Raw genomic sequence first — 25,100 nt, 5'->3', positions numbered from 1 at the left:
TTTTATCTTTCTCCCTTGTTCATACCAACATAGCATTCAGCATCGTAGAAGCAGCTATTTTGTATCAGACAGGTTGGCTTTGCTGAGTCTTCCAAGCAAGAATAGTAAGAACATTATGTACAAAAACGTAAAATTATGTCTTTTAGGTGCTGTGTTTATCTCCTATAACTGTTCAGGGTCATTACAGCATCTTTTATAAAATGTGTACTTGAAAAAAAAAATTATCCTAGATTGCAGGAAGCTAAGGGATTACATCTCCAAATGCCTGAGCATTTTGTGCTTCCAGGGAGTAAGGAAAGCTATCTAGAGAGTATACTCAGCAGGTATGGAAATCAGTTCTTACAACTCAAGATTCATCATAAATAGTGACAAAAACGTGGCAGAATTCTGCACATTCTTTCCTGAGGGCTTAGAGAATAGTGGAAAGAGGACAGAGAAACAATGGAAAATATTGTCTGCATTCTTTTAACATGAAAAACAAATTTGTGCATCTCTTGGAGATGATCAACTTCTGGATGGAATTACAGGAAAATATTTTACTACTGCATACTATAACAAAGCCACGGTAATTTTCATTAATAACTGTCAGTCTCGATCTAACTTTTAAAAAATTTTCATCCTATCTCTCCAATTCTTTCTGTTCACTAAGGTGAACTTTTGCAGAGACTAGCAAGTGCTTTGTAGAGGGCACACTTCAAAAATAAGCGTGGAAATTGTAGCTCTTACAATTCATTTTTGTGAGTTTTTAAATCACCTCAGCTTCCATCAATTTCAGTGGGTCTGAGGTGCCATGTAGTCTCAGATGCTCACCAAAAGAGGGATCTTGCTGAGAATTGGGGCTGGGAGAGAGACTGTGGTTTGGTGAAGTGCCGAAAGTTTTGGTTTGTGTTTAATTAGTACAGTCAGTGAGGGTCTGTTGTGTTTTTCAGGCCAAGCAAATAGAGCTGCAGTTCACTGTTGGCGAAGCTATTACCAGCGCTGCTGTAGGAACCAGCTCGGTGGCTGCACGTGATGCATGGACAGTCACAGAGGAGGAATACATCCCTCCTTCAGGTAGGCTTTCCTAACGCAGGAGCTGGATTCAGGAATGTAAAATCTCACAATTCTGAGCTAGCACCAGGTCATTTCACCTCTTCAGGTCCATCTGCACAGACAGTAGAAGACTTTGTTTCATGTGCTGTTTAAATAACTTCTTGATAAAATCTAATTCATTACCACTTGACACTGCATTTGTTCTATTTTTTTTTCATTTTGTCTTGCCATGTTGTGTTAGTTTCAGGTTTAACATACACAAACCTTTAAAAATAGCATTTTAGAGCCTGCACTGGAAAATAGGTCTATAAAATTAGGTTGCAAATCTTTTTCCAATAACTTGGACTGATATGATTTAGTGACTTTTACATGGAGTAAATGCAGAAATTTTATTTATGGACTAAGATTCTATACCCATTGAAATACAAGCATGACAAAATGTTAGCTTCAAAACAGGCAGCTGTAGATATCAGCCTCAGACCTGCAAAACAGTGGTTTAATGTTGTGAGAGTGGTCTTAGGTCTCAGGTGTACACAAAGCTGAGCATGTGCAGAATGAGGTAGAAATCAAACTCTGCTGTTGTTCCAGAAATTTTTAGTCTTAGCAAAAAAAAGTAGTGTACTGAATCTTATGCAGTATGAGTGGTATCTCTTTTTGGCCACAGGGTCTGAAAGAGTTTCATGAAGGGTTAGGAGGACTCTGCTCAATGTTTCTATTAGGAGAAATACTTTCACAGTGACTCCAGTGAAGGCTTTTCCTGAATAAGCAGAGATTAAGGCGTCACTTGAGTACTCATGGGCTGATTAGGTTTTTTATTACCACTGCACATTATATTGAAATTGAAATTGAATGGGATGTGGCTGATTCACAAAGCTCCCTCCCCATTTCTTTCTTTCTTGCTTTCATGTAGATTTGAAAGTGAATGATGTGGTTCCCTGGGTCCTAGACCTTATTTTGAACAAGCACATTATCAGCCCCAACCCACACGTTAGGCAGGCAGCTTGCATCTGGCTTCTGTCAATGGTGAAGAAGCTGAGCACACATAAAGCAATTAAGGTAAGAAATATGCCCTTTCTTAACACTAACTCATTGTCTCTGTTTTTGCTTCTCAACTCTTTTCTGTCCCTTCCTTCTCCTTCACTTGCATTGCCTCTTCTCCCCCAGTGCTGCTGCAGTCCTTATTGAGGTCTTTTTGAGATGTGTCTTATCTTTTGTTACTAGGGCAACATACTAACTGACAGACAAATGAGGCTGTTTAGCACCTTTATAAACATCTGACTTGCACGCAAGTCAGCCTGTGCTTAGTTTAAGTAGCTGTTGTGAGATGAAGTAGCAGTACATCTTCCCTTGGGAAGAAGAGGTTGATGTCTGTATAGTTTTTAGGATTTATTTTTGGAAAGTATTGAAAGGAGGTCTAGGAGGGGAAGAAGGGGGAGAACTAAATGGAGTTCCTGGACTCATTTGTTTTACAGTTGGTCACAACTTTGGTACCTAGAAGCAGTTCGGATGTGCTTCTTGTACTGTGTATTTTTTGTGTGCTTTGATGAAAACCTTATATTTATGGTGCTTCTCTCCAATAAGAGAATATGAAAGGTCCTGTACAAGGACTTAATAAAGCATTTCCAACCAAAATGTCCTCTCTCTGCTTAGAGGTGCTACAGACTGTCAGGGTCCCATGCAACCATTTTGTGCTCTCCAGGTAATGATGAAGAACTTTGGGACAATAGGTGCTTTGCAAATGTTTATCTGTTTGTTGCGTGTAAAACCTTGCCACATATTACACTTGCCTAAACAGTGCATGTTGTGGAAAGTGACAAAATCCACTAGTGTGGGGATGAAGAAAAGACACCCTCACACAGAGGGTAGCCCCATCTGACAGCCAGCCAGGTTTATGGTGCCTTATTGCCATGTATTAGGCAAGGAAAATAAAATATGTGGCTTACTAATGGCATGGTAACTGTAAAAAGGTGCTGGACAAATAGCTGTTTTCTTCTGTGAATGTCAGTCAGGCTGCTGCTTACCTGTATGGAAAGGAGGACAGTTATTGTCATAAGTGTAGCTCAGCTAGGCAACCTCATTGATAAAATGGCCTCTTTATCTGTTAGGAACTTTCCTTGAGACCAGACAAAGGATCCAAAACCTGAGATAAAAATAATGCCTTTTTTTCTCATCTTACAGTCTCATCTCAAGGATATTCAAAGTGCATTTGTTTCAATTCTGTCAGATAGTGATGGTAAGTACTATCACATCTTAAGAATTTTGTCTTTTGGTGGGCTTTTAACAGATGGGAGGGAATCTTGGAGCATGCAGAAAGTCACCTACACCCTCTCTGTCAGTCAGCATTAACAGGTGACTGTGAGAAACATCCCATTCCTGACCTAATAGGAATTATTTCTAGGCTTCACATGCAGAGATGAGAAGCACAACGTTTTTCAGTGGTTTGCTAACCAAACACAAATCTTTTTCTGCACTTGCCCTTTCAGACTATAATAACAGAAACTGTTCAGTGGTGCTACTTCTGCTCTGCTTTGGGCTGCAGGATGCATATCACAGCGTTCTGCACGGACAGGAACACTAAGCCCTCTTTAAGCTAGTAGATTTTGGCTTGTAGGTCTGCCCATGGCAGCTAGTGGAAGGGGCAGCATACGGCAGCCTATCTGAAGCTCACTGAGGTTGAAGACAGTATTACCATTAACTTCGCTGGGCTTCAGGGGCCAGCAGTGTGTCAGGATACTTAAGGCTCTTGGAACTCTCTCTGCTATTTTAGAAACTTGCAGTGACAATATTAACATGAAGATGTCACCTAATTTGATGTGGGACATGCCTTCAGAACAAATTGCTACTTCAAAATGCAAAGCTTGTGCCTTGCCAGAGTAAATCTGCTCTAAAATGGAGAGCTGTGAAGTGCAACACAGAGCTCTGTTTGCTACATCATGCTTTTGGTTGAATCTTATTTTTGAAATTAGTGTATTACTTATTTACGTGGTTATCTTTAATTTTACTTTGTAAAATGTCTTGCAGAGCTTAGTCAAGATGTTGCTTCAAAAGGTCTTGGGCTGATATATGAACTAGGAAGTGAACAGGATCAGCAAGAGCTAGTCACCACACTTGTTGATACCCTTATGCACGGGAAAAGGTACAGTCAGCTCAGAACACAGCGCAAGAGTGCTCTGAGCTATGGGTCTGATGGGAACAAAAATGTGCATTTCTTGTTTGTGGGAAGAAATGTTTTGTAGCCAAGGGCAAGCCAGTGTCCATGTTTTGCCAGCAGGTCAAACTGTAACATTTCTTAATGCGACTTAGAGTTTGTTGTGACTGAAGTTGTTCCAGTTTTGTTCCATTCAAAAAAGCGTCAATATATTATTCAGTCCTGATTCAAGCAGTTTGAATCAGTTGGGGTTTGGTTAGATTTCCTGCTTGCTGAATTGTGTAATTGCCAAGGACAATAACCTCTTGCAGCAACTCTGAACAATGTGAACGTTGCAGAAGTGAGGATTTGCTTCTGCCTGAACTGTACCTTTTGCTGAGAAAGTGTTGTTAATGGTCACTTTTCAGCCTTAGTGCAAAAAATGCTGGTCTTAAAGGACTCCTGGCTACTGATCATGTTGGTTAGGCTGGCAATGTTCTTCTGCAGCCCAGTCCTGTCTAACCTGCTGTGGGTGTGACCACTGTGAATGACAAAACCCCAAGCTGGGAGTATGGGGATCCAGTGGTGTAAACAGAAACAAATTAGCTGAATGGAAATGGGATTTTTTTCATTTTGAGTAGAGATTTGCTGCCCATTATATGGCAAGTGTCTGGGCAGAGATAAAAGCATTATTCAGTGTTTTGACTTCTTACCTTTTGACTGCACAGCAAACCCCTCACTTTTCTGCAGCATCTCCTTAAGAGAATCACAGCGTGGTTGGGGTTGGAAGGGACCTCTGGAGATCATCTAGTCCAACCCACCTGCTAAGGCAGGTTCACCAGAGCAGATCACACAGGAATGTGCCCAGGCGGGTTTGAATGTCTCCAGAGAAGGAGACTCCACAACCTCTCTGGGCAGCCTGTTCCAGGGCTCTGGCACCCCGAAAGTAAAGAAGTTTCTCCTCATATTCAGATGGAACCTCCTTTGCTTTTGTCTGTGCCCGTTGCCCCTCATCCTGTCGTTGGGCACCACTGAAAGGAGTCTGGTCCCATCTTCTTGACACCCACCCTGGAGATATTTGTAAGCATTGATAAGATACAGGTTAACGAGATTCCTTGCAGTGTGTGTGGCATTGCACACCAGTGTGGTTTTTGTGGCATTGGAACTGAAAGAATGGGAAACTACTGAGTTAATAAAACAAAACAAATTGACTTGTTCTATAGCATGCAGTCCATTCAAGGGTAGAGTTTGGTAAAGCTAATACTGGATCTCTTTTCTACCAGAGCCAAACATGAGATGACTGGAGAAACTGTGGTGTTTCAGGGTGGCCTGAGCAAAACCCCAGATGGGTGAGTTTACTGACAGTCTCAGTGACAGACACACAATTAGTGCTGAAACAGTATTCCCTTGCTTATAAATCTGCTTCTTGAGCTTTTTGTTCCTTCTTGTTCTCTAAGTTACCATTGCTGTTTTCTTGCAGTACAGACAGGGTGTTCACTTCTCTCTGTCTGCTTTAGGCTGTGATTTGACTATAGCTTTAGCTGTTATGAGATTTATGTAGCTAAAAATAGTGACACTGATTTCCCTTCTGCTTTCTAAAGTCAAGGTCTTTCTACCTACAAGGAGCTTTGTTCACTGGCTAGTGATCTCAATCAACCAGACCTGGTGTACAAATTCATGAATCTGGCCAACCATCATGCCATGTGGAATTCTCGGAAGGTAATTCACTGCTTTCATACTTCCATTCCCACTGTGAACTCTGGAAACAATAACTTTATGTTCCTAGCTCTGGTTGTATGGTCTATGGATAAGTACATGTGGAAGGCAGTTGTTGATGCCTTGGTGTCAGGTCCAACACAAACTTACCAGTCTGAGAAACAAATTCAGGATTACTCAAAATTCTTATAATAAAGCATTGGTATCACAGCGTTGATATCATCCTACATTCACTGCTGAATCAATTTTGATCCCTTCGTTTTACTTTTGAGTGTGTGTAGAGGCCAGATCTTGATGTGCTCAAGCAGTGAGATCATATTTTCAAAACTGAATGAATCTTAAAATGCCAAAGAAAGTGACCTTTGTGATGTAAAAAGGCAGAGCAAAAAAATATTCAGCAACAAGTCACTAAAAAGCCTGTTGACAATACACTAGTTTAATCACTGCTGTCAGAAGTATCCTTTTTAACTCAAGTCTTGATATTTTAAAGCTACTGGAACCCCTAGCAAAGCCAAAATACTACTGGACCCACTTCCTGCAAAAAAGATAGCATCGTAAGTTTCAAGCTTTAAGTATACATTTCAGAGCTTTAACTTGGGGACTTTTTCACTGGCTTTACCTAAGCGTGGAATAACTTGTTTTGTCCCTGGGAGCAGGCAGAGCACATTTTGTAAAGAAGATCCAGCAGCAGCCTCTTCTGTATTGCACCTTTTGAGTTTGACAAGACAGCATGTCTCTCAAGACTTCCTTCACTTTGCACTGGGATTTCTGAAGCACAGGAGTGTAATTAAGTTCTTGGCCCTTCTGGAATTTCACCAGCCAGGATAGGTCAAGAAAATCCACTCAGCAACTGTGGGCTGAGCATTGACTTGAGAAAATTGCAGAATCATTTAAATTAGAGAGGACATCTGGAAGTCTGAGCCCCAAAGGTCTGCACAAGAGCTAGGCAGAGCAAGCTGCTCAAGGCCTTGCAGATGATGCCTCCGTTTTCCTTAGACTTTCTGTAACCTCTTGGTCCTCACGGCAGTGGTCCTAACCGAGAGTTTGTCTTTATTACTCTTCCTTTTCTAGACTAATCCGGACAGCACATCCTATCCTGTGCAATTCCTAGTGTGGGGTTTTGAGTGGCAGCTTTTGACAGTGCAAGTCAGCAAACATGAAGTTATTAGAGGCAGTCACTGCACTGCCTATATGGAGCAATTTCTTTCTGGGCTGTCCTGCCAGATCCCATGGGACTTCATGGGTGAGCAGCGGTTCCCCTGTGTTAGAGCTGACAGTGGAACTGACAGTGTTTGAAGAAAGAAAAGAGTATGGCAGAATACTTCAGTTTAAAGTAAATATGGACAAATGCAAAATGATAATCCTCAGAAATTTCAGGTTGTAGAGTTGTTTTATTTTTAGTTTTTCAGTTCCTAAGTTATTCTAATTTTTCTAAATGCAGCAGAGTTTTAGGGAAGCAGTGGCCCATCCTCACCAGTTTTTCAGGGAAAGAATCTCTTTTGGAAGAACATACCAACATCTTGATAGTTTTAATTCTCTACCACCACTTTTGCAAATGGGATCAATTGGTATCTTGAAATGAAGGCTGGAGAAAAGGAAGTTTTGAAGTATTGTGTTGTCTGCTGATTGTGATTGTAAGCTTGATATCACTGTGGTACTGCACCACTGATGAGGAGCTGATTCTGGTACCATTCAAGTCCTTTTGATTTGGTTTGAGTCTAAACTGTCGGTCAATTTTGCCACAGACTGTGGTGTGCCCAGGAGCAGTAACTGAGTGAGTGTGCAGATTATTTCAACAAATACTCTTTTGTCATCATTTCAGGGAGCAGCTTTTGGTTTCAATGTGATAGCTGCCAAGGCTGGAGAGCAGCTGGCTCCATTTTTGCCCCAGCTTCTTCCCCGGCTCTACCGTTACCAGTTTGACCCCAACCTGGGCATTCGACAGGCAATGACCAGCATTTGGAACGCCTTGGTCACCGACAAGTCAATGGTGAGTGAGCAGCGAAGTGCAGGGTGGTGGGTTTGCTGCTAGCCAGTGGCATCTCAGCATTCATCATGGGACAGATGCATCTTGTGAAGGAGGGCCTGTGCAAAAAGGGGAGGGGTATTGTCCTACAGAGAAAGAGGGGCTTGAATCTAGGGATGAGCTGGAGGATGCGCAGGGGTTTTTCCACTGCCTCTTACATGTGAAAGGATATTGCAGACCTTGTTTGTGTGGCCTGCATTAGAGTGTATGATTTACTTTACGTGGAGTCTTTCCACACTTTGATATTGCTTTAATATTGCTTAAGAGAAAGCTCTTCAGGAATCCTGGTGACTCAAGATGCCCTTCCTAGAGCAAGAGCATCCGAATATTGTTCCTCAGTTTTTAAGTGGGAGGAAACCCATGGGAAGAGACTGTTCTGTCAGTTTGAGGATAACTCCTCCCAGACAAGTTTCAGGAATAAGTGATTTTAATGAGGTGCACTTGCTCTGACTTTGCAAGTCCTGGAACTGGGTTTGCAAATCTTTTCTCCTAGCAAATCTGATGTTAACATGTGAAGTCATTCACTCTGATCCCTTATCAAAGCAAAAATGCTTCTCCAGTAAATATACATTTAGTGCTGCATACAAACAGTTCAGCTGATAAAGGATGGAGGGACCTTCCTATTTTTTTTGTCGTCTCTTGTAACAGCATTAAGCCATGAAGTGGTGCAGAGAAAGGCGTGCCTAAAGCAGAGTAGGTTTGTGTGGGGTCAGCTCTGGCAAGCATTAGTCCATCTGCTGTGTCTGAAAGCAGGCTGTATTGTCCAAAAGAACCTTATTTTTTTTTTTTTCGGAGTACAGAAAAAGGATTTATGGTTTGTGGTTGTTTCATGATTTCTCCTTTTTTTAAAAATAGGTTGATAAGTACATGAAGGAGATTCTTGACGATTTGATCAGTAACCTAACCAGCAGTCTTTGGAGGATCAGAGAATCCAGGTATTGCTAGGAAAAGTAACATATTTTCTTTGAACTCTCTTCCATTCTTCACCATAAACTTGTTAACCTGAAGAAGTTGAGAGGGGAAAGAAGACACATCCTTTCATCAGGATAGAGCCCAGGCATGTAGTCTGCACTTGAAGTGTGACTCAATCTTGAAACTATTTGCTTCATTTAACCTGAATTTTTTTATGGCATGTAGCTTGAGCGTGATACTGAGCAACATTCTCTGAGGGAGGAGTTTTCTGATCACGAAGCTCTTGCCTATCCTTGAACCTTAAATATTGCTTAATGCTAGAAAGTATTGGCAGTCTGTCGATATACGTACTTGGCAGCAGGATGCCAGTCGGTATAGCATTTTTAATAAACTGCTTTTTGTTTATAATGGTTTGCAGTTATGCTGTATTGAAAACTTCCATTTTAATTTCAATTCCAGTCTTTAGACCATTTTGTTTTGTTCTTATCCTATACTTACAGAAAATAAATCTGAAGCAATTTCATGACTAGAATGTTTGCAATAGCAATTTTCACTACAGCAGCCTTTCTCACTTGCTGTCTGTCACCTGTTTCAGATTTCACCCAACTGGCTGAATGTTTTTTTCCATCCTAAAGGAGATATTCTTCTGACAATGTAGAGTAGGGTTTGGGGAAAAAAAGGAACGTGCAGTAGTTCTCATTTTTTTAAACCACTTTCTTATATTTAGAAACATATCTGTATGTACACCTCTATCAGATAAGTACACCATGTGAATAAAATTCCTTCTTTGCAGCTGTCTGGCACTGAATGACTTACTAAGAGGAAGACCTTTGGATGACATTATAGACAAGCTGCCAGAGATCTGGGAAATCCTGTTCAGAGTGCAAGATGACATTAAGGTAATGGAACTGATAACTGATCCAGAATCTTCAACAGAAAGTACAGTAATCAAAGTCTGAGATGTTTCACACACAGAATCACAGGATGTTAGGGATTGGAAGGGACCCCAAAAGATCATCTAGTCTAATCCCCGTGCTGGAGCAGGAACACCCAGATGAGGTTACACAGGAATGTGTCCAGGCGGGTTTGAATGTCTCCGGAGAATGAGACTCCACAACCTCCCTGGGCAGCCTGTTCCAGTGCTCTGGCACCCTCACTGAGAAGAAGTTTCTTCTCAAATTTAAATGGAACCTCCTGTGTTCCAGTTTGTACCCATTGCCCCATGTCTTATCATTGGTTGTCAATATTTAAGAGAGATTGTCTAAGAAGTTTAAGCCAATGGGAGTTTTAGGTATTAAACAGGCTAGAAATTCAGGCCCCTTGCATTTAACATTTCCACACCACCTTAGAAATTCTTGGTGTATGTTTCTCGTGTTTTTAAGTGTTAGTTGTCATTCCTACTGCCCTTATTCTTGATGGTTCAGCACTTTTTTTCTGGATATAAAAGAATTCCTAAGGATTTACTTAATGCTTGATTATAGGAACATTTACTTTGGGCTGCTTCTGTGCTTAAATGACTTGCATATATGAAGTCAGAGTCCTCAGGTCCTTCCAGGTTTGAGCAGTGTTCCCCTTGGATCCCAACTTCTCTGCTCAAGCTTAAGCAAGGCTGAGCTGTTTTCCAAAGTGTATTTGTGTGTGTGTGTATTCAGAAGTGTTTCTGGGCACCAAACCCAACTGAGCAGTTTTGCCTGAGTGCTGATGAGCCATATTAGCCTCCAAAATAGAGAAACTGCCTGCAGACTGCCTTCTGGGAAGGGTCTAATTCTTGAATTTTTCCTGGAAAATGGCTTGGGAAGGTCTACTTGTGGCAGGCTGTGTGTTTTCCAAGAACACCCTAAGATAATACCAGTCCAAGTGATTGTGTTTCGGTACCCAGGAATATTGCTACATACTGCTTAATTCATCAATGCAAGTAATCAAGGCATTTGGTGGTGGTGTCACCTGCCACCAGAGCTGCACTAATTTTACTGTTTGCTTTTTGTCCATCTTTCTCTAGTTCTAGACATTTAGTTGAATAAAACATCACTAAGCAACAGGCATTATACTGAGGAGGGAGTAAAGCAAACCCAAAGCACTTCTTTTTGCAGTAGAAGGTTCCCTTGTTTTTTGGGGGGGTTGATGTTGGGTTTTATTGTTCGTTTGGCATTTTTTTCTTTTGTGGAAATTTTTTGTTTTGAAAATGACGACCAATGAAATAGTATCACAGAGACAAATTTGAACAGAAGCACAGAGAACCTGGGAGTGTCTGGCAGGATTATTAATGTATTTGTCATTAAGTAGACCAGATACTCAGATGGAGAAAAGCCAAAATTTCTTTCAAAGATATTATATTAAGTATTAGTCATGAATATAGCCTTGTCAGTACTAGCGTTATCAGTTAATAGGAATTATTCTATAGAATATTTTAAAATAGTAACAATGGATTGTTGACTTCTTTTTTTAGGAGACTGTGCGAAAGGCAGCAGAACTGGCCCTAAAAACTTTAAGCAAGGTAAAACTCTAATTTTGTCATTTACACAAGGAGACATGTGGTTTCGATGTCAAGTAATAATTTACTATTGTGTCTGCAGTAGTGACCTGTTTATCATAGACTGTTGTCTTGAAAAGATCTCTGGTATAAGGTGCAGTTGTGATAAACAGAACAGTCCCCTAGAATGCAATCGTAATAAGCTTGACCACATAATCTTCTGTATTTTTGTTGATGGTGATGACATTCTGCTGCTTGAGGATAATGTGATGTTAAGTTCTATACAACCAACAGAGGGATAAAATGAACTTTTTTTTTTTTTTTTAATGTCCTTTTGTTCACCACTTGGGGGTGAGATTTAAAGAAACTTGCTGTAACTTCAACAGCTGACCAAGCACAACTGATGTAGTTGACTGAGCCCAGTGGAACCTTACTGGCGTGAAACAAAGTAATCCAATCTGGTCTTCCCTCTCTGGTGCTGTTACTGACACAAGATTTTTTGGGCGTACTATCATAGAACGTCCTGAGTTGGAAGGGACCCACAAGGATCGTCGAATCCAACTCCTGTCCCTGCACAGGACAACCCCACAGGTCACACCGTGTGTCTGAGGACGTTGTCCAGTCTCTTCTTGAACACTGTCCGGCTTGGGGCCGTGACACCTCCCTGGGGAGCCTGTTCCAGTGTCCAGCACCCTCTGGGTGAAGAACCTTTTCCTGATGTCCAACCTGAACCTCCCCTGGCACATCTTCTGCCATTCCCTTGGTTTCTGTCATTGGTTGCTAAAGAGCAGAGTTCGGCGCCTGCCCCTCCTCCTCCCCTTGTGCGGAAGCTGCAGCCGCCATGAGGTCTCCTCTCAGTCTCCTCTTCTCCAGGCTGAACAAACCAAGTGACTTTAGCCGCTTCTCATACGACTTCTGCTCTAAACCTTTCACCAACTCCATGGCCCTCCTCTGGACACTCTCCAGCAGCTTTATACCCTTTTTACCCTGCGTCCCCAGCCCTGCACACGGTGCTCCAGGTGAGGCCGCCCCAGTGCAGAGCAGAGCGGGACAATCCCCTCCCTGCCCGGCTGGCCATGCTGTGCTGGGTGCACCCAGGACACCGGTCCCTCTTGGCTGCCAGGGACACCGTTGGCTCATGTTCAACTTGCCCTCAATCAGAACCCCCAGATCTCTCTCTGTGGAGCTGCTCTCCAGCATCTCATTCCCCAGTCTGTATGTATGGCCAGGGTTGCCGTGTCCCAGGTGCAAAATCCGGCACTTGTCCTTGTTGAACTTCATGCGGTTGGTGATTGCCCAGTTCTCCAATTTGTCCAGATCCCTCCACAGGGCCACTCTGCCATTGAGAGTGTCAACAGCTCCTCCAATAGTGCACGTATTACTTAATATTTTGTTTGGTATTTCTCTAAAAAAGTTGCATTGGTGGAAGTGGAAACAGACCTTAAGAGCTGTGTTTGATATCACAGATTTTTCAATGCACGCAGCATGACATTTCAGTGGCACAAGTGGTCATCTGGTCCTAAAACGTTGTTGCAATTGGAGGTTCTGTTGTGTTCTGGGACTTGCTGCTCTGCCTCACGGAGTGGTTGAATCCATGTGGCTGAGATAGGCTGTCCCTCAGCAGAGAGGTGATTTGGTCCGTCTCTTCACCCAGATGCAGATCAAGGCCTGCTGGGCTCTGAATTTGACTTCTCTGGAAGCTGACTGCAGCTGAAACTCCTTTTAGGGATGTGGCTTGGGGCATAAGTACCTCCTGGAGAGGACAATGAAGGTGTACCAGAGCCTGGGTTTGACCGTGAGCAGTTGCGCTGGTTGCTGTTGGCTTCTTCTGTCTGATGGAGGAGGTGGTTTAATGTAATCTGGGCAGGAGATTTGTACATTGTGCAACACTGATTCTGATGTGTCCCCAGGTCTGTGTAAAAATGTGTGATCCCTCTAAAGGAGCAACAGGTCAGAAGACAATAGCTGTGTTGCTCCCCTGCCTGCTAGACAAAGGAATCGTAAGCACAGTTGCTGAAGTCCGATCTCTCAGGTTAGTTCTGTGTTGTGTAAGTTCCCTGGGGGTTGGGTCATGATTTGTCCCAGAGACCCAGCTTATCCACCTGAGTTGCTGAATGTTGTGTTTGAAGTGACAAGTTTCTCCTCAAAACAGCCTTCCTGCCGAGTCCTTGCTCAGACAAGCAGCCTGGGGAACTCTGCCTGTCTTCTGGGTGCATCTGGCCTGTACGCAAATGCCCAGATTTGATTCCCAGCAGGAGGTTCTTTTCTCTCTGTACAGCTGGCAAACTGATCTGCAAGCAGTTTGTTGCACTTGAGGCTGTCCTTCAGGACTGGCATGCCCCTTCTGCTTGTAAACAAAAAATCCCACGGTAGTTCTTGAAACAGCCAGGTCTTATTTCATGACTGGTTGTCAGTAATGACAGTTCACATCCCAGAGGAAACTGCATTTGGTCACACTGTTCAAATACATTTTATGTCACGTAATTGCTCAATGTCCCTTGATGTATAGGGAGTTCATATGCCTGTCACTCTGTGACCTTGTTTATTCCTTCATTTGCTTGAGGGACAGAAAAGCTGGAAAATGCAGACCTGGATTGTAGCTGGTCTTTGCAAAAATAATTATCCAGGAAGGTTATAAAGCTCGTAACAAATTATAGTGAATAATTTTTGAATGTTTTCATCCCTTTTGAAGATATGAAAACACTTTTTCAAAAGGCAGCCTGAGACATGAGGTCATTCTGAAACTGACAAGTAGGATTTGAACAGATCATTGCAATTTGTTTTTTTCTTGGACAGAGACAGTGGATGTCTCTGGAGTGACTTTGTGCAGAGCTTCTTTAAAAGATGAAGATGTGCTGTTTCTTCATACATTTGTCTGTAGTACTGCCTTTTTGTGCATTCCCTTTGTGATACCCTGGCCAAAGTAAGCAATGTCTGTGCAAAGCATAGCATCAGTTGGAAGCTCAGGGCTAAAGTATGATTTTGCTTAAGCAGAAAAATACACTGATTTTTATTTGCAGGTAGATTTATATTGGTGTATCTGAGATTGAGATTGGCCTTTTTGTTGATGCTGCACTAGAGCAGACCAGAGAGATTTTTCAGCTATATATGTGTGTTGACTTTCCTTTCGATCTTTTTCCAGCATTAACACTCTTGTGAAGATCAGTAAAAGTGCTGGGTCTATGCTGAAACCTCATGCACCAAAACTTATCCCGGCCCTGTTGGAATCCTTGAGTGTGCTGGAGCCTCAAGTCCTCAATTATTTGAGTCTTTGTGCAACAGATCAGGAGAAAGTAAGTGCAATTGTAGTGGGAAAGTATCAATAGAACAGAGATAACAAAAGAATTAAGCTCATTTAATGAACAGAAGAATAGCAGATTTGGTTGAGAGGTGTTCAAACATGCAAAGAGAAATAGCTAATAAATCGCTAAAAAATGTTTGGTCATTGGAATATGGCTGGTCAAATATGGGGGTTTTTTTGAAGGGTTGGATTTTTTTTTTTATTCACTAGGCCACATATTTCAGAAAGTGAAGAACAATCTTAGTAACAACTGTTTTTAAATGTTACTTCACTTCCACACACAACTGTGAAATAGGTGAAGAAAGAGTCTGTAAAAATTATCTGGAATGCACCTGTACTGTCAAACTTTGCTGCTGCTTTTCCCAGAGGATTAACTGCAGGACTCCCTATAACATAAATTAGAAGGTGTGCCATAGCACTGTGGGCTGGAGGTGGATGTTGTCAGCACTGTGTCCTTTAACCTCTCTCAAAGAACGATATTAATCAGTAGGAGTCTTCTGGGAAATTGACTGAAACCCACTGTTCAGAAGCAAATTTAGCTAATTTCATTGTGAGGAGGGAAAGGGTTCAAACTGCCCTTTGCAAACAAGGAAAGAATGAACAATAGGTCAGAGTAAGACTTTCTTTCTTCCTCTCTCTTTCCGTCTTTCATTCTCTCTTTCTTCTTTCTTTTTATTTCTTTCCTTCCTTTCTTTTTCTTCTTTTATTTTTTCCTTTTTTTTAAACATTTCCTTGATGTCAGCATGCTTTAGCTGCTGTAGTCCAGCTAGAACACCCATCTGCTTCTGAAAGAGACACATTCCTAGTCTGTGAACATAATTAGTTTTGTTCTGTATGCATCTGAAATAGATATTGGTTTGAGTTTATAAGGTAGTGAATTATAGCTGATGTTGCCCTTTCCACTGTTTTATATTGAGTTTGCTCTAAATTTGGGGTTTTTTTCCTTTTCAGACTGCAATGGATAGTGCCAGACTTAGTGCTGTCAAGTCGTCTCCCATGATGGAAACTATTAACATGGTAAGTACTTGGTTCAGAATGGTACCAGTGTAAGGTATATTGTAGCAGAATAGGAATGAAAGTGGGAGCTTTACAGAATACCCCTTCAGGATTCATTTTATCATCACATTTCCATGTGGATGTCTGTCCCCTTTTTTCTTCACATACTGACTCCTTTCATTCTGTTGCCACAGCTTGCCACTCAGATCACTTGTGAACAACCTTGGCTCCATTTGGAGCCAGATGGGTTTTTTTCTCCACCTGAAGACCTGCCTGCTTTGATGAAGAGGGCGTCTTTCAAGTGCTTTTGTTTGGATGGAGACTCAGCTGGTTCTGAATTATGCTAGCTGCCTGTTCTCTTCATATCTGGCCCACAATTGCACAATCACCTTCTCAGCTGGGCCTCCCACTGATGGTAGTCAGTAAGGCACAGATGCTGTCCAACCATTGCCTTGTGGTGCCTTAGATATCCCTACCTGGGTCTTGCCGATGCTTTGGTGGTGGAGAGGTTTAGAGAAAATGCTGATATCACTGAAAGCACTGTCAGCAGCTGGTGTTTGGCACCATAGGTTCCTGCTGCTGGAGAAAGTTGCTGATGCCCAGACACCATGCTGCAGAGTCTGTCTTGGCAGAACTCTCTTCCCTCTGTAAAAGCCTGTCCTTTCCCAAAGAAAGGCCCCTTTTTTTCTGCTCGGGCACTGCACACAGCCAGAAGCATGCGAGCAGGCAGGGAGTGTGAACACTGAGCAAGTTTTAGGAGAAGCATAGACACCAGAGCTGTTCTTTGTTTCCTGCGCTTATGCAAAAGTAACAACAGCAAGCCCTCCTGTACAGAACAGCATGTGGAGCTGCGTTTTGGTGTCAGGTGGAGCGATCTCTATAAATAGCATGTAAAGCAACTGGGGATGAAAGGCTCCGTGTAAAAGTGTCCTGGTTGCCACCCTGCAGGCTGCAGCAGCTGCTGCTGTCTCTCCTCCAGGCCTGCCTGCCCTGGGGGACAGCCATGCTGCCCTGGTCGATGCCTGGGGTTTCCTAGGAAAGGGGGGAGACAGTATAGCTTCCCTGGAGTAACATGGAGATGTCTTGGTTTATGAGCAACCTTCTCTCTGTTCCACTACATTCTGGGGCTGGCTGGGAGATTATATCCTTGGATGGGATATAATGGATTATTCCCTTCACCATACCAGTGCAGAAGGGGGAAGTGACAGCAGATCTGACTTCTGAAGCTCAAGAGAGGGTTACTTGAAGTTAGTATGTGATTCTTGAATTTGCTAGAGGATGGATCTCCCTTCTGCAGACAGTGTGCTACACAGAGTGCTGGAAACGTGAGGCTTTCTCTTTTGCCCAGTGGCGTTTTAGGCATAGGAGATTAGAAATGATACCAATAAAAACCCTCTTGTACCTCTGTGTTGTTTATTCTGCTTGTTTGTCTTGACCAGTTTAAGAATGTCTTTGAGTAGGTTCATTTCTTTCTCTAGTTTGGATATGTTACTGCTTCAGGGTTTCAGATGGTTGAGGGGGAATGTTGTGTTTTGTCCTAAGATGTGCAAACCTTTGCATCCCTTTCCCTCCCCAAAACGAGTCCTTGCTAGTCTGTTACTTTCAGCTTTCTAAATAGTTGGAGTGCAGGAGTGCGTCAGTTCCAGCAAACGATAATTTTGGTGGGGTCAACTTAGCATAAAAGTAGGACAAAAGAGTCTGTATGTGGTAGAAGGCACTTTGTGGTGCCTTTTTACCACCGTGTGGCAAACTCTCAGAATTCAGCTGAAGACCAGCACACAGAGCTGGGGCAGGCCTCAGCTGGAAGTTAGATCAGTTTAAGTCTGCCACTGTTATCTTTCTTTTTTCTTTTTCTATTTTTTTAATCCCCATCTCTTGCCTTCCTCTAGAGCTTGCAGTATTTGGATGTGTCCGTCCTGGGTGAACTGATTCCTCGGCTGTGTGAACTGATCAAAAGTGGAGTAGGCCTTGGCACAAAGGTATGTCTGGGATTTTAGTAGTTCATTTGGAAATGGAGAAGGGAACACAATGCAGTGCCAGTGTAAATACTGTTCTTTTGACTGTCTCTTTTAAAGTGACAGCTTGAGCTCATTCATACTGGAGTCATTTGACATCTGGGTCACACCCCACCTACTTTACCTGTGATTTCCTGAAAGTGTGCTTCCTTCACCCCCCTGGGCTACACGGCCATTGTACTCCGTGACACTAGAGTGCAGAAGGTTGTCCTTGATAGCTGTAAATCTTTCAGGACCATGGATCCTGAGTGTGGGTCTTGGTAGCTTTTTCACTTCCTAATTCAATTCTCGTCATTCATTTGTTACAAACTGTTCTTCTGCGTCTACCCTTGGCTTATCAGGGCAGAGGCTTAATGGCCCTATATCATGTCATACAAGTGCATATAGCACTGCAGCAAGTATTAACAGTAATAACCAGGGGCTAACATTGTTTTGCCTTACCTTTGTTTACCCTTGCAATCTTCCAGGGAGGCTGTGCCAGTGTAGTTGTGTCATTAACCACACAGTGTCCTCAGGACTTAACACCTTATTCAGGTGAGGTTTCTTTCTAGTGTCAGATTTTAAAGGTGCTTTTTGTTGCTGTCCTGTAGGTAGCATTTCCTCCCTATTGACCCTTCATTTTATTACAAGAATTTGTGTGTTTATTTTCCTCAGAGAGCTGTTTGAAGTTGCCTTGTGTGTGTGAGACTGGCATGCTGGGGGTGGGTCACGGGGATGTTAAATACCTCATCAAATTGGAAGAGGCAGAGGAAGGAGTTGAAGGAATTCACTAGCGCTCAGCAGGAACAGATGGGAATATTTCTAGACTGTGTTGGAGCAGACTAACAATGCAGGTGTTAGTGCATCACTGTCAATAAGCACTTGTTCCTTCAGCTTGGGCTGTGGGAGAACCATAAATGGGGCCTTTGCTTCCTTGGGTCTTAATCTTCCCTTTACAGTTTATTGTGATTTGATACTAGAAGGGTCACGTTTCTGTTGTAAAACAGAAATAAAGCTGAAAGCATGATCAGCTGGGGTGTGCACGTCACAGAAATGTTACCAGTCAAGGTGTGCAGGCTGAGGTTGGCAAAACACAAGTTTCTGCTTAGCCTTGCTGTGTTCTGCTGTGCGCTTGTTTTAACACCAGGACCAGAGAGACCTATAACCCTGCAAACATGCGATGAGGAAAAAAGTATAAATTCAGACAATCTAATCAAATGCAGGCTATTGTAATTCTTGCTGCAGCAATAAAAACATGGTACTTTGATAAAGCAAAGTCTCTTCCAACAGGCAAACTTATGAGTGCTTTACTTAGTGGCCTGACTGATCGCAACAGCGTGGTACAGAAGTCTTTTGCCTTTGCTATGGGGCATCTAGTCCGGGTGAGTTGGAGTTTGAGAGGGTTTTAATTTTTTTGTTGTTGTTTTGTTTGGTTTTGGTTTTTTGCTTTGTTGCTGTCGTTTTTTCTTGAAGCGTTTGAGTGATTTGAGTCTCTTCCATGTTACAGACTGCCCGGGACAGTAGTGTTGAGAAGCTGCTGCACAAACTCAGCAGTTGGTACTTGGAAAAGGAAGGTATGTTGCTTTTGTGGTGTTCAGTTACAGAATACAGAGCAGAAAAAGTTCCTAGTGATAGAAAGAATGATTTCTGTACTGTGATGCTTGGCTGAATAATTCCCCTGCATCATTATACAATACTGTGCATTCCTCTGCTTCCCAAGAAGCAGACCAAGCCGACAGAAGAAAATTCTCCTTCCCAGTCATAATGTGTGATTGACTGTTTTTCTCCTTCAGAGCCAATTTACAGAACAGGCTGTGCTTTAACTGTGCATGCTATGGGACGCTACAGTCCAGATGTAGTGAAGAACCACGGCAAACACGTGCTGCCATTGGCTTTTCTTGGCATGCACGAGGTTACTGATGAAGAGAAAGGAGAGAAAGAGAATTCTGCACTGTGGACTGAAATTTGGCAGGAAAATGTGCCTGGTAAGTTACGCTAAGACTGGTAAAAGTTTTCTGGTAGGCATGGGGCAAACCATGTCATGCTTTCTGGAATTCCATTTTGGAAATACAGAGTTCTGATGATAAGAGATTTAGGAAGCTTTTGTCCATTTTCTTCCTTGCTAAAGATGTCCCATATGAGCTTCAGGTTAGTAGGTTAGCTTCTTCGTGGCTATTTAAAATAATTACAGAGATGTTGATTGCTGGGGATACACAGACATAGTTACGAGAAGTATTTTAAGATTGTGAGGCACTGAATGCCACTGTAATATTGCTGTGATTGTGGTGCAGATAGCTGGATGTCTTTGGAAATCTTGATGCCAGACTTTGGGCTGCTGCACCCTCTGAAGTTACAGGGGACTTTGGCTTGTGTCTCAGGTTCGAGATTTCTCTGGTCGTGCATGTGGTTTTAACTTCCTTCAATTAATTAATCTACACTATAGAAGGGCTATTTTGCCATGCTTTCTGTCTGTAGAGGAAGATCTGGATGCGCGGTGAAATGGTTTTGCAGGCTGCTTCTCTGACCTGATTTCAGAGCTGGTCCCTTAGTCACCAGATTACTTTTCTGGAGTTTCAGAAAGGAGCTGCACAAATGTTTCCCAGTGACCTGTTCTTGCAAAAATAAAGTTACATTCCTTAGAAACAAGCTAACACATTGTCTAGTGTCTGCCACATGGAAAGACTGAGATGAGCTTTTTGTCTGGATGTTTGCTAAAGATTTTCTGTGGAAGCACCTTGAAAACAGAACCCATCTTCAGTCTGTCTGGGAGGAGTTCTTCACCCTTTTGCCTGAAGTAGGCCTTGCTGATATGTTTCATCACCAAAAAAAAGATAAATCTGTAATGGCCTTTTTTTTTTTTTTAATAAGATGAGATTTTTGTTACTTTTGTGGCAAAATTACAGTTTTCCTCTGTTTGACATGCAGGTACTCAGGGTGGCATCAGACTGTATATGCAGGAGTTGATAACCATTACCCAGAAGGCTCTCCAGTCCCAGTCCTGGAAGATGAAATCCCAGGGAGCAGCTGCCATGGCATCAGTTGCCAAACAGACGGGCTCCCTTGTACCACCACACCTGGGAATAGTGCTCTCCGCACTGCTGCAAGGCCTGCCAGGGAGAACTTGGACTGGGAAGGTAAGAAAGGAACATGGATTGCTGTGAGCACCAGCATGCAGCCCTCGAGCCAGGACATGCAATGTTCTGTGCTGCAGAGCAGCATCTGTAGGAACTCTGGCTTAGGGAATCTGCCTTTTGGCCTGCATGTAGCCAATACAAAAATGACAGGGAAGATAAGTAGGTGGCGTTCAGATTGCTTTAGGAGTTGTGGTCCCACTTAGACTCCTTCTGCTGCACCGTATTCTGTCCTTGAGGAGCACTGGCTTGTGCTCAGTGGCACTGCAAGGCCCCTTCCACTGCCAGATCAGTGCAGGTGGAAAGCCAAGTCCTCTGCAGCCTCTACAGTGGGAGTGGCCAGAGACAGACTTTGCTTCTTTAGACTGGTGTCATTGGTGTATTTCCCCACTACCTCTTGAAGCGGAGCACAAAGGTTTCTCCTGTGCAGCAGGATGGTGCCGTTTGGCTGTGCAGCATTTCTCAGTGGTTTCTCTTTTACTCATTGCAGGAGGAGCTGTTAAAGGCCATTGACAGTGTCGTCTCTGCATGCAAGTAAGTGTCTTGAAAGAGGTGGTACCCTCAGGATCTGGAATCTCAAAAAGGAGGTTGTTGCACAGTGTTGTTGCTCTTGGGTGCTAAGGAGACTCTAGAAAATTGTGAACACCCTCCTGATCAACCATCAGCATGTGAGGAGTCTTTCTCCACTCCACTTGTCAATATACAGGTCACTGATGAGAGCTGGGAGGGACAAGTGAGAGGGACCTGCAGAGGTAAATGGTTGATTTAGGGCAAGTAAGAGGATGTTGAGAGGACAGAATTGCTAAGAAGAAAGAAAAGACTGAGGGAAAAGAGAGGAAGATGTAGACGAGTGAGGGGAGGAAAGCACATTGAAAGCATATGAGGAAAGACAGGAAAGAAAAACAGAACAGACAGTGGAAGAAGAGCGCCAGAGTGTAACTTCAGTTACAACTGTTGGTAGGGAGCCTTGTGCCTGGAATTGCTTCCTATCTGTGGGAAGGGAGGTGTTTGGAGAGGAATTAATGTGTCTGATAGTTTCTGTGTGCCTTGTGTTTCAGTGCAGAGCTGCAGAAGTCAGTGCCTGGCCAGCCAACCGTCGATGATATTGTCCAGGCTGTCCTGAAAGAATGTCGAAAAGAGAACCTGAAGTATAAGATGGTGGCACTGCGCTGTGCGGCTGGGCTGCTGCAGGCAACACAGGAAGACCGGTTCCAGGAGCTGGCAGATATCGTCTTTCCCATGATAAAGAAGGTGACAGTTCAGCTTCTTGAGTTTTCCCTCTTTCAAAACAAAACGCTCAAGTGGTGGCAGTTGGTCTGATGCTGTTATGTACAAACCCCACACTCAACCAGATCCTTGAGTCTCAATACCAAACCTCTGGCGAGCCCTGGGGTGGTTGTATCTGTGCTGCCCAAATTCTGAATTAGCCCAGCTGTGCAAAGGGCTTCCTGTGGTGTCCAGCATTGCCACAATACAGAATTAAAAGTTAATTCCTGGCGGCTCTACAGGCGTCAGGGAACTCCTGGGAAGCTGTGCAGAGTGCTTCTGTTTAGTATCTGCAGCGTTTCGCAGCTCTGCAAGTGGGACTGCTGTAGCACAGGGAGATGTTTGGGTGCAAGGCCATGGAGCCTGCTGGGCACTTCTGCAAGCTGCTGGTAGCACCAGGGCTACCGGTGGCCAGGGGGACCAGTGCTCCATCTATGTGGGGGCACTGACAGGGTACAAAGACTGGTGTGCACAAACTGCAGGGGAAGGCAATTGCACTGAAGTGTGTGTCTGTCCTATCCTCATCCCTCTGTCCATCATACCTTCCCCCTCGGCCTGCACAGAACTCTCTTGAGAGCGCGAGCACGGGTTTACCAAAGCATGAAGAAGAGGACGAGGACATGAGGGAGAAAGAGGTGCAGATGGAGTCCCTGATCTGTGCCTTCGAGACCCTGGGCAAAGCCTGGCCAAGGAGCCCAGAGACACAGTGTAAGTCAGCTAATGGTGCGCGGGGTGAACTTTCTCAGCTCAAACTATTTCCTATTAAAACAAAAACGGGGAAGAGGGAGGGACGTGGAGATCAGGGAGGCTTGTGAGGAGATGCAGGATCTCCCTGCCTGCAATTTGCAAGATCTTCAGTGAGAAAGCTGCCCCAACAGCTTCCCCACAGAGTAGTGCATCCTTGGAGAAACTCCTTTACTGTTGTCTTAAATTCAACAAACTGTTGTGTCTGTGGAGACACACAGAATGCCTGAGGTGACTTGCCTAATCAAAAGCAGCCTGGTTTTGCTGCTCACATGTACGTTTGCATCAATGCTGGTACAAGGTGGAGGAACTAGTTACATCTGGGGAAAAAAAAAAAACAGGTTGCTTTTATTGGCATGCCAGAATGTGTAATGCAGCTGTTTAACTTCCAGTGTTCATTAGTGAAAGTGTTGATGTGGAGAAGATTTTCAGGGTCACTTGCTGCAGGATGTTGACTTGGTCATACACAGTGACTAGCCCCTTGTCACTTGAGGAAAAGCACAAGGAAGACCTGGTAGACAGAGCACGAAGTGTTTCCTTCTGCCGCTCTTCCTGGTAACACGACATCCTTGTTTTTCTGTAGGTTGCTATCGCCAAGAGTTTTGCAAGTTAATGTGTGACCGTCTGAAACTCAGCACATGGAAAGTGCAGCTCGGAGTGCTACAAGCCATGAATGCTTACTTTCAAGGGTAATTCTCCTTTCTGCAATCCACTTAGGTGATGCTTCTTTTCTTTGTTGCTTGAAACTGTTTAGTGAAATTAAGGATAACACGGGATTCTCAGAAGAAGTCGAGCAGACTTCTGTCCCAGTGGTGCAGTGTTTTTCCCAGTGTCTTGACAGTGTTTTTGCATTTGACAGGCTAATGCTGTTTGATCAGGAGCACTCAGATCCTGTGGCTTTGACAGAAATACTGTTGGAAACCTGTTCATCTATCACACATTCTTTAGGTAAATGGACTTTTCCTGGTTTGCAGTCGATGATTAATTTCTTGTTAATACATTCCTTCTGTGGGGGTTGGCTGGTAGAGGAAGTGCAGAATAAACACGAACTGTCAGAGATAACATTTTGTCCTTCCTTGCACTGTGCTACAATAATTCTGATCTTGCAGTAGCTGTTGAAGACAGTACTGTGCAGGGTGCCGTGTACAGAGAAGTTAATTCCTCTGATGCAAGAGAGCTTTGAAAGGAGAGGGAGAGCCAGACAGCAGACTCCTGTGCAATCTCTTAGGAGTGCAAATTGGAAATGTAGCAATTTTCTCCTGGCTTTGAGGCAGTTTGTGCTCTCCCTGAACAGGGCACCCTTGGGGATATAAGTGCTACGTGTGTAATGTTGACAGGCGGGGGACTGTTTATGACTGTGGTAAGTGAGTGTTCCCACTTGTCCTGTGGCCCTAACAGTGCCATGAACTCCTCACACCTGCAGGCAGCTCTTGTTTCTGGTATGTCTAAAGGCAGCACCTACTTCATAGCTAGCTACCAATCCAGAGACACCTTTGGGGAAAGTTTAACTATCAATGCTCCTGGACCGAGTCCTTTACAACATTTTAGCTCAGGAGACCAAATAACTTTTTGTGACCATCTTGTGCTTGATGGCATAAGGTTTATGTACCCTCACTTAATGCTACTTGTTAAAACTTGGATGATTTATAGCCATACAGCTCACCAAAGGAACTGTCTCTTATGCACAGAAGTTGTCTGTGATGACATTGTACCTATGCCAGCCTTGCTCCCTTTCAACACGTGTGAGGAGCAGTAGCGCTCTGGTAAATAGCACAGGCAACGTACAAGGTTTAATTGACTTGTCAGCCTCTGGCTGGTCCCTTTCTGCCATTCAGATGTGTGTAATTGGGGAGCAGTGCAGACTGCCAGCACAAATGAGGACAGTGAGCTCTGCTAACAAGTGGTCCAGAGACCACGGTGGTGGCTGCTCTTCGTACAGTTAGTGCGCCTGCGGTTCTCAATGTGGTTGTGGGATTTTTTCTTTGTTTTTTTTTTAAATCCCTTAGAAAACAAAAGCTACACGTCCATAAGAACAGAAGCTTTGTCTGTGATACAACTGCTGCTCACCAAACTGCAAGGTGAGGCTTTTGCTTGCTACCTGGGAGAGCCACTGATGGGTGAAGAAGGCACCTGGCTGTGTGGCCAGGAACCCTGGAGAGATGGCATTACCTCTGCCTGCAGCACTGGGTGGTTTTGGGGCAGTTGGAACTTGAGTTCTGTGCTTGATCACTCGGGAAACTTGGAGAGGGCTTGAGGTAGCTGTGGATAATAAAAACAAGGTCTAAAGGACTGTTGGATATTCCTTGGGTAAGGAAAATGTCTAAGTGTCTAGTCTGGTTCTGTGTTATGTGCAAGCTCCATAGAAGGGGGAACTCCTGTTTCTGT

The 25,100-nt window shown here is 43.5% G+C and overlaps 1 protein-coding gene across 2 annotated transcripts in view; it reads left to right on the top strand.

The window, feature by feature from the left end:
* The window catches only part of ECPAS (Ecm29 proteasome adaptor and scaffold), a 72,240-nt gene that overhangs the window by 43,837 nt on the left and 3,303 nt on the right, over positions 1 to 25,100 (top strand). For both annotated transcript variants that reach the window (XM_065655807.1, XM_065655806.1), the window contains exons 24-48: positions 930 to 1,053; positions 1,943 to 2,088; positions 3,211 to 3,265; positions 4,054 to 4,168; positions 5,443 to 5,508; positions 5,761 to 5,878; positions 7,698 to 7,865; positions 8,757 to 8,836; positions 9,607 to 9,712; positions 11,260 to 11,307; positions 13,194 to 13,315; positions 14,426 to 14,576; positions 15,536 to 15,601; positions 17,470 to 17,559; positions 18,063 to 18,129; positions 18,865 to 18,956; positions 19,082 to 19,148; positions 19,368 to 19,559; positions 20,500 to 20,708; positions 21,196 to 21,239; positions 21,764 to 21,956; positions 22,535 to 22,679; positions 23,299 to 23,404; positions 23,575 to 23,663; positions 24,722 to 24,793. In XM_065655807.1, the coding sequence (XP_065511879.1) occupies positions 930 to 1,053; positions 1,943 to 2,088; positions 3,211 to 3,265; positions 4,054 to 4,168; positions 5,443 to 5,508; positions 5,761 to 5,878; positions 7,698 to 7,865; positions 8,757 to 8,836; positions 9,607 to 9,712; positions 11,260 to 11,307; positions 13,194 to 13,315; positions 14,426 to 14,576; positions 15,536 to 15,601; positions 17,470 to 17,559; positions 18,063 to 18,129; positions 18,865 to 18,956; positions 19,082 to 19,148; positions 19,368 to 19,559; positions 20,500 to 20,708; positions 21,196 to 21,239; positions 21,764 to 21,956; positions 22,535 to 22,679; positions 23,299 to 23,404; positions 23,575 to 23,663; positions 24,722 to 24,793 (2,731 nt within the window). The remainder of the gene's footprint in view (positions 1 to 929; positions 1,054 to 1,942; positions 2,089 to 3,210; positions 3,266 to 4,053; positions 4,169 to 5,442; positions 5,509 to 5,760; positions 5,879 to 7,697; positions 7,866 to 8,756; positions 8,837 to 9,606; positions 9,713 to 11,259; positions 11,308 to 13,193; positions 13,316 to 14,425; positions 14,577 to 15,535; positions 15,602 to 17,469; positions 17,560 to 18,062; positions 18,130 to 18,864; positions 18,957 to 19,081; positions 19,149 to 19,367; positions 19,560 to 20,499; positions 20,709 to 21,195; positions 21,240 to 21,763; positions 21,957 to 22,534; positions 22,680 to 23,298; positions 23,405 to 23,574; positions 23,664 to 24,721; positions 24,794 to 25,100) is intronic.

This window comes from Caloenas nicobarica, chromosome Z (genome assembly GCF_036013445.1).
Source record: "Caloenas nicobarica isolate bCalNic1 chromosome Z, bCalNic1.hap1, whole genome shotgun sequence".
Lineage (NCBI taxonomy): Eukaryota > Metazoa > Chordata > Aves > Columbiformes > Columbidae > Caloenas > Caloenas nicobarica.
Note: the sequence above shows the minus strand (reverse complement) of the source record. Positions and strands in the feature narration are given on the sequence as shown.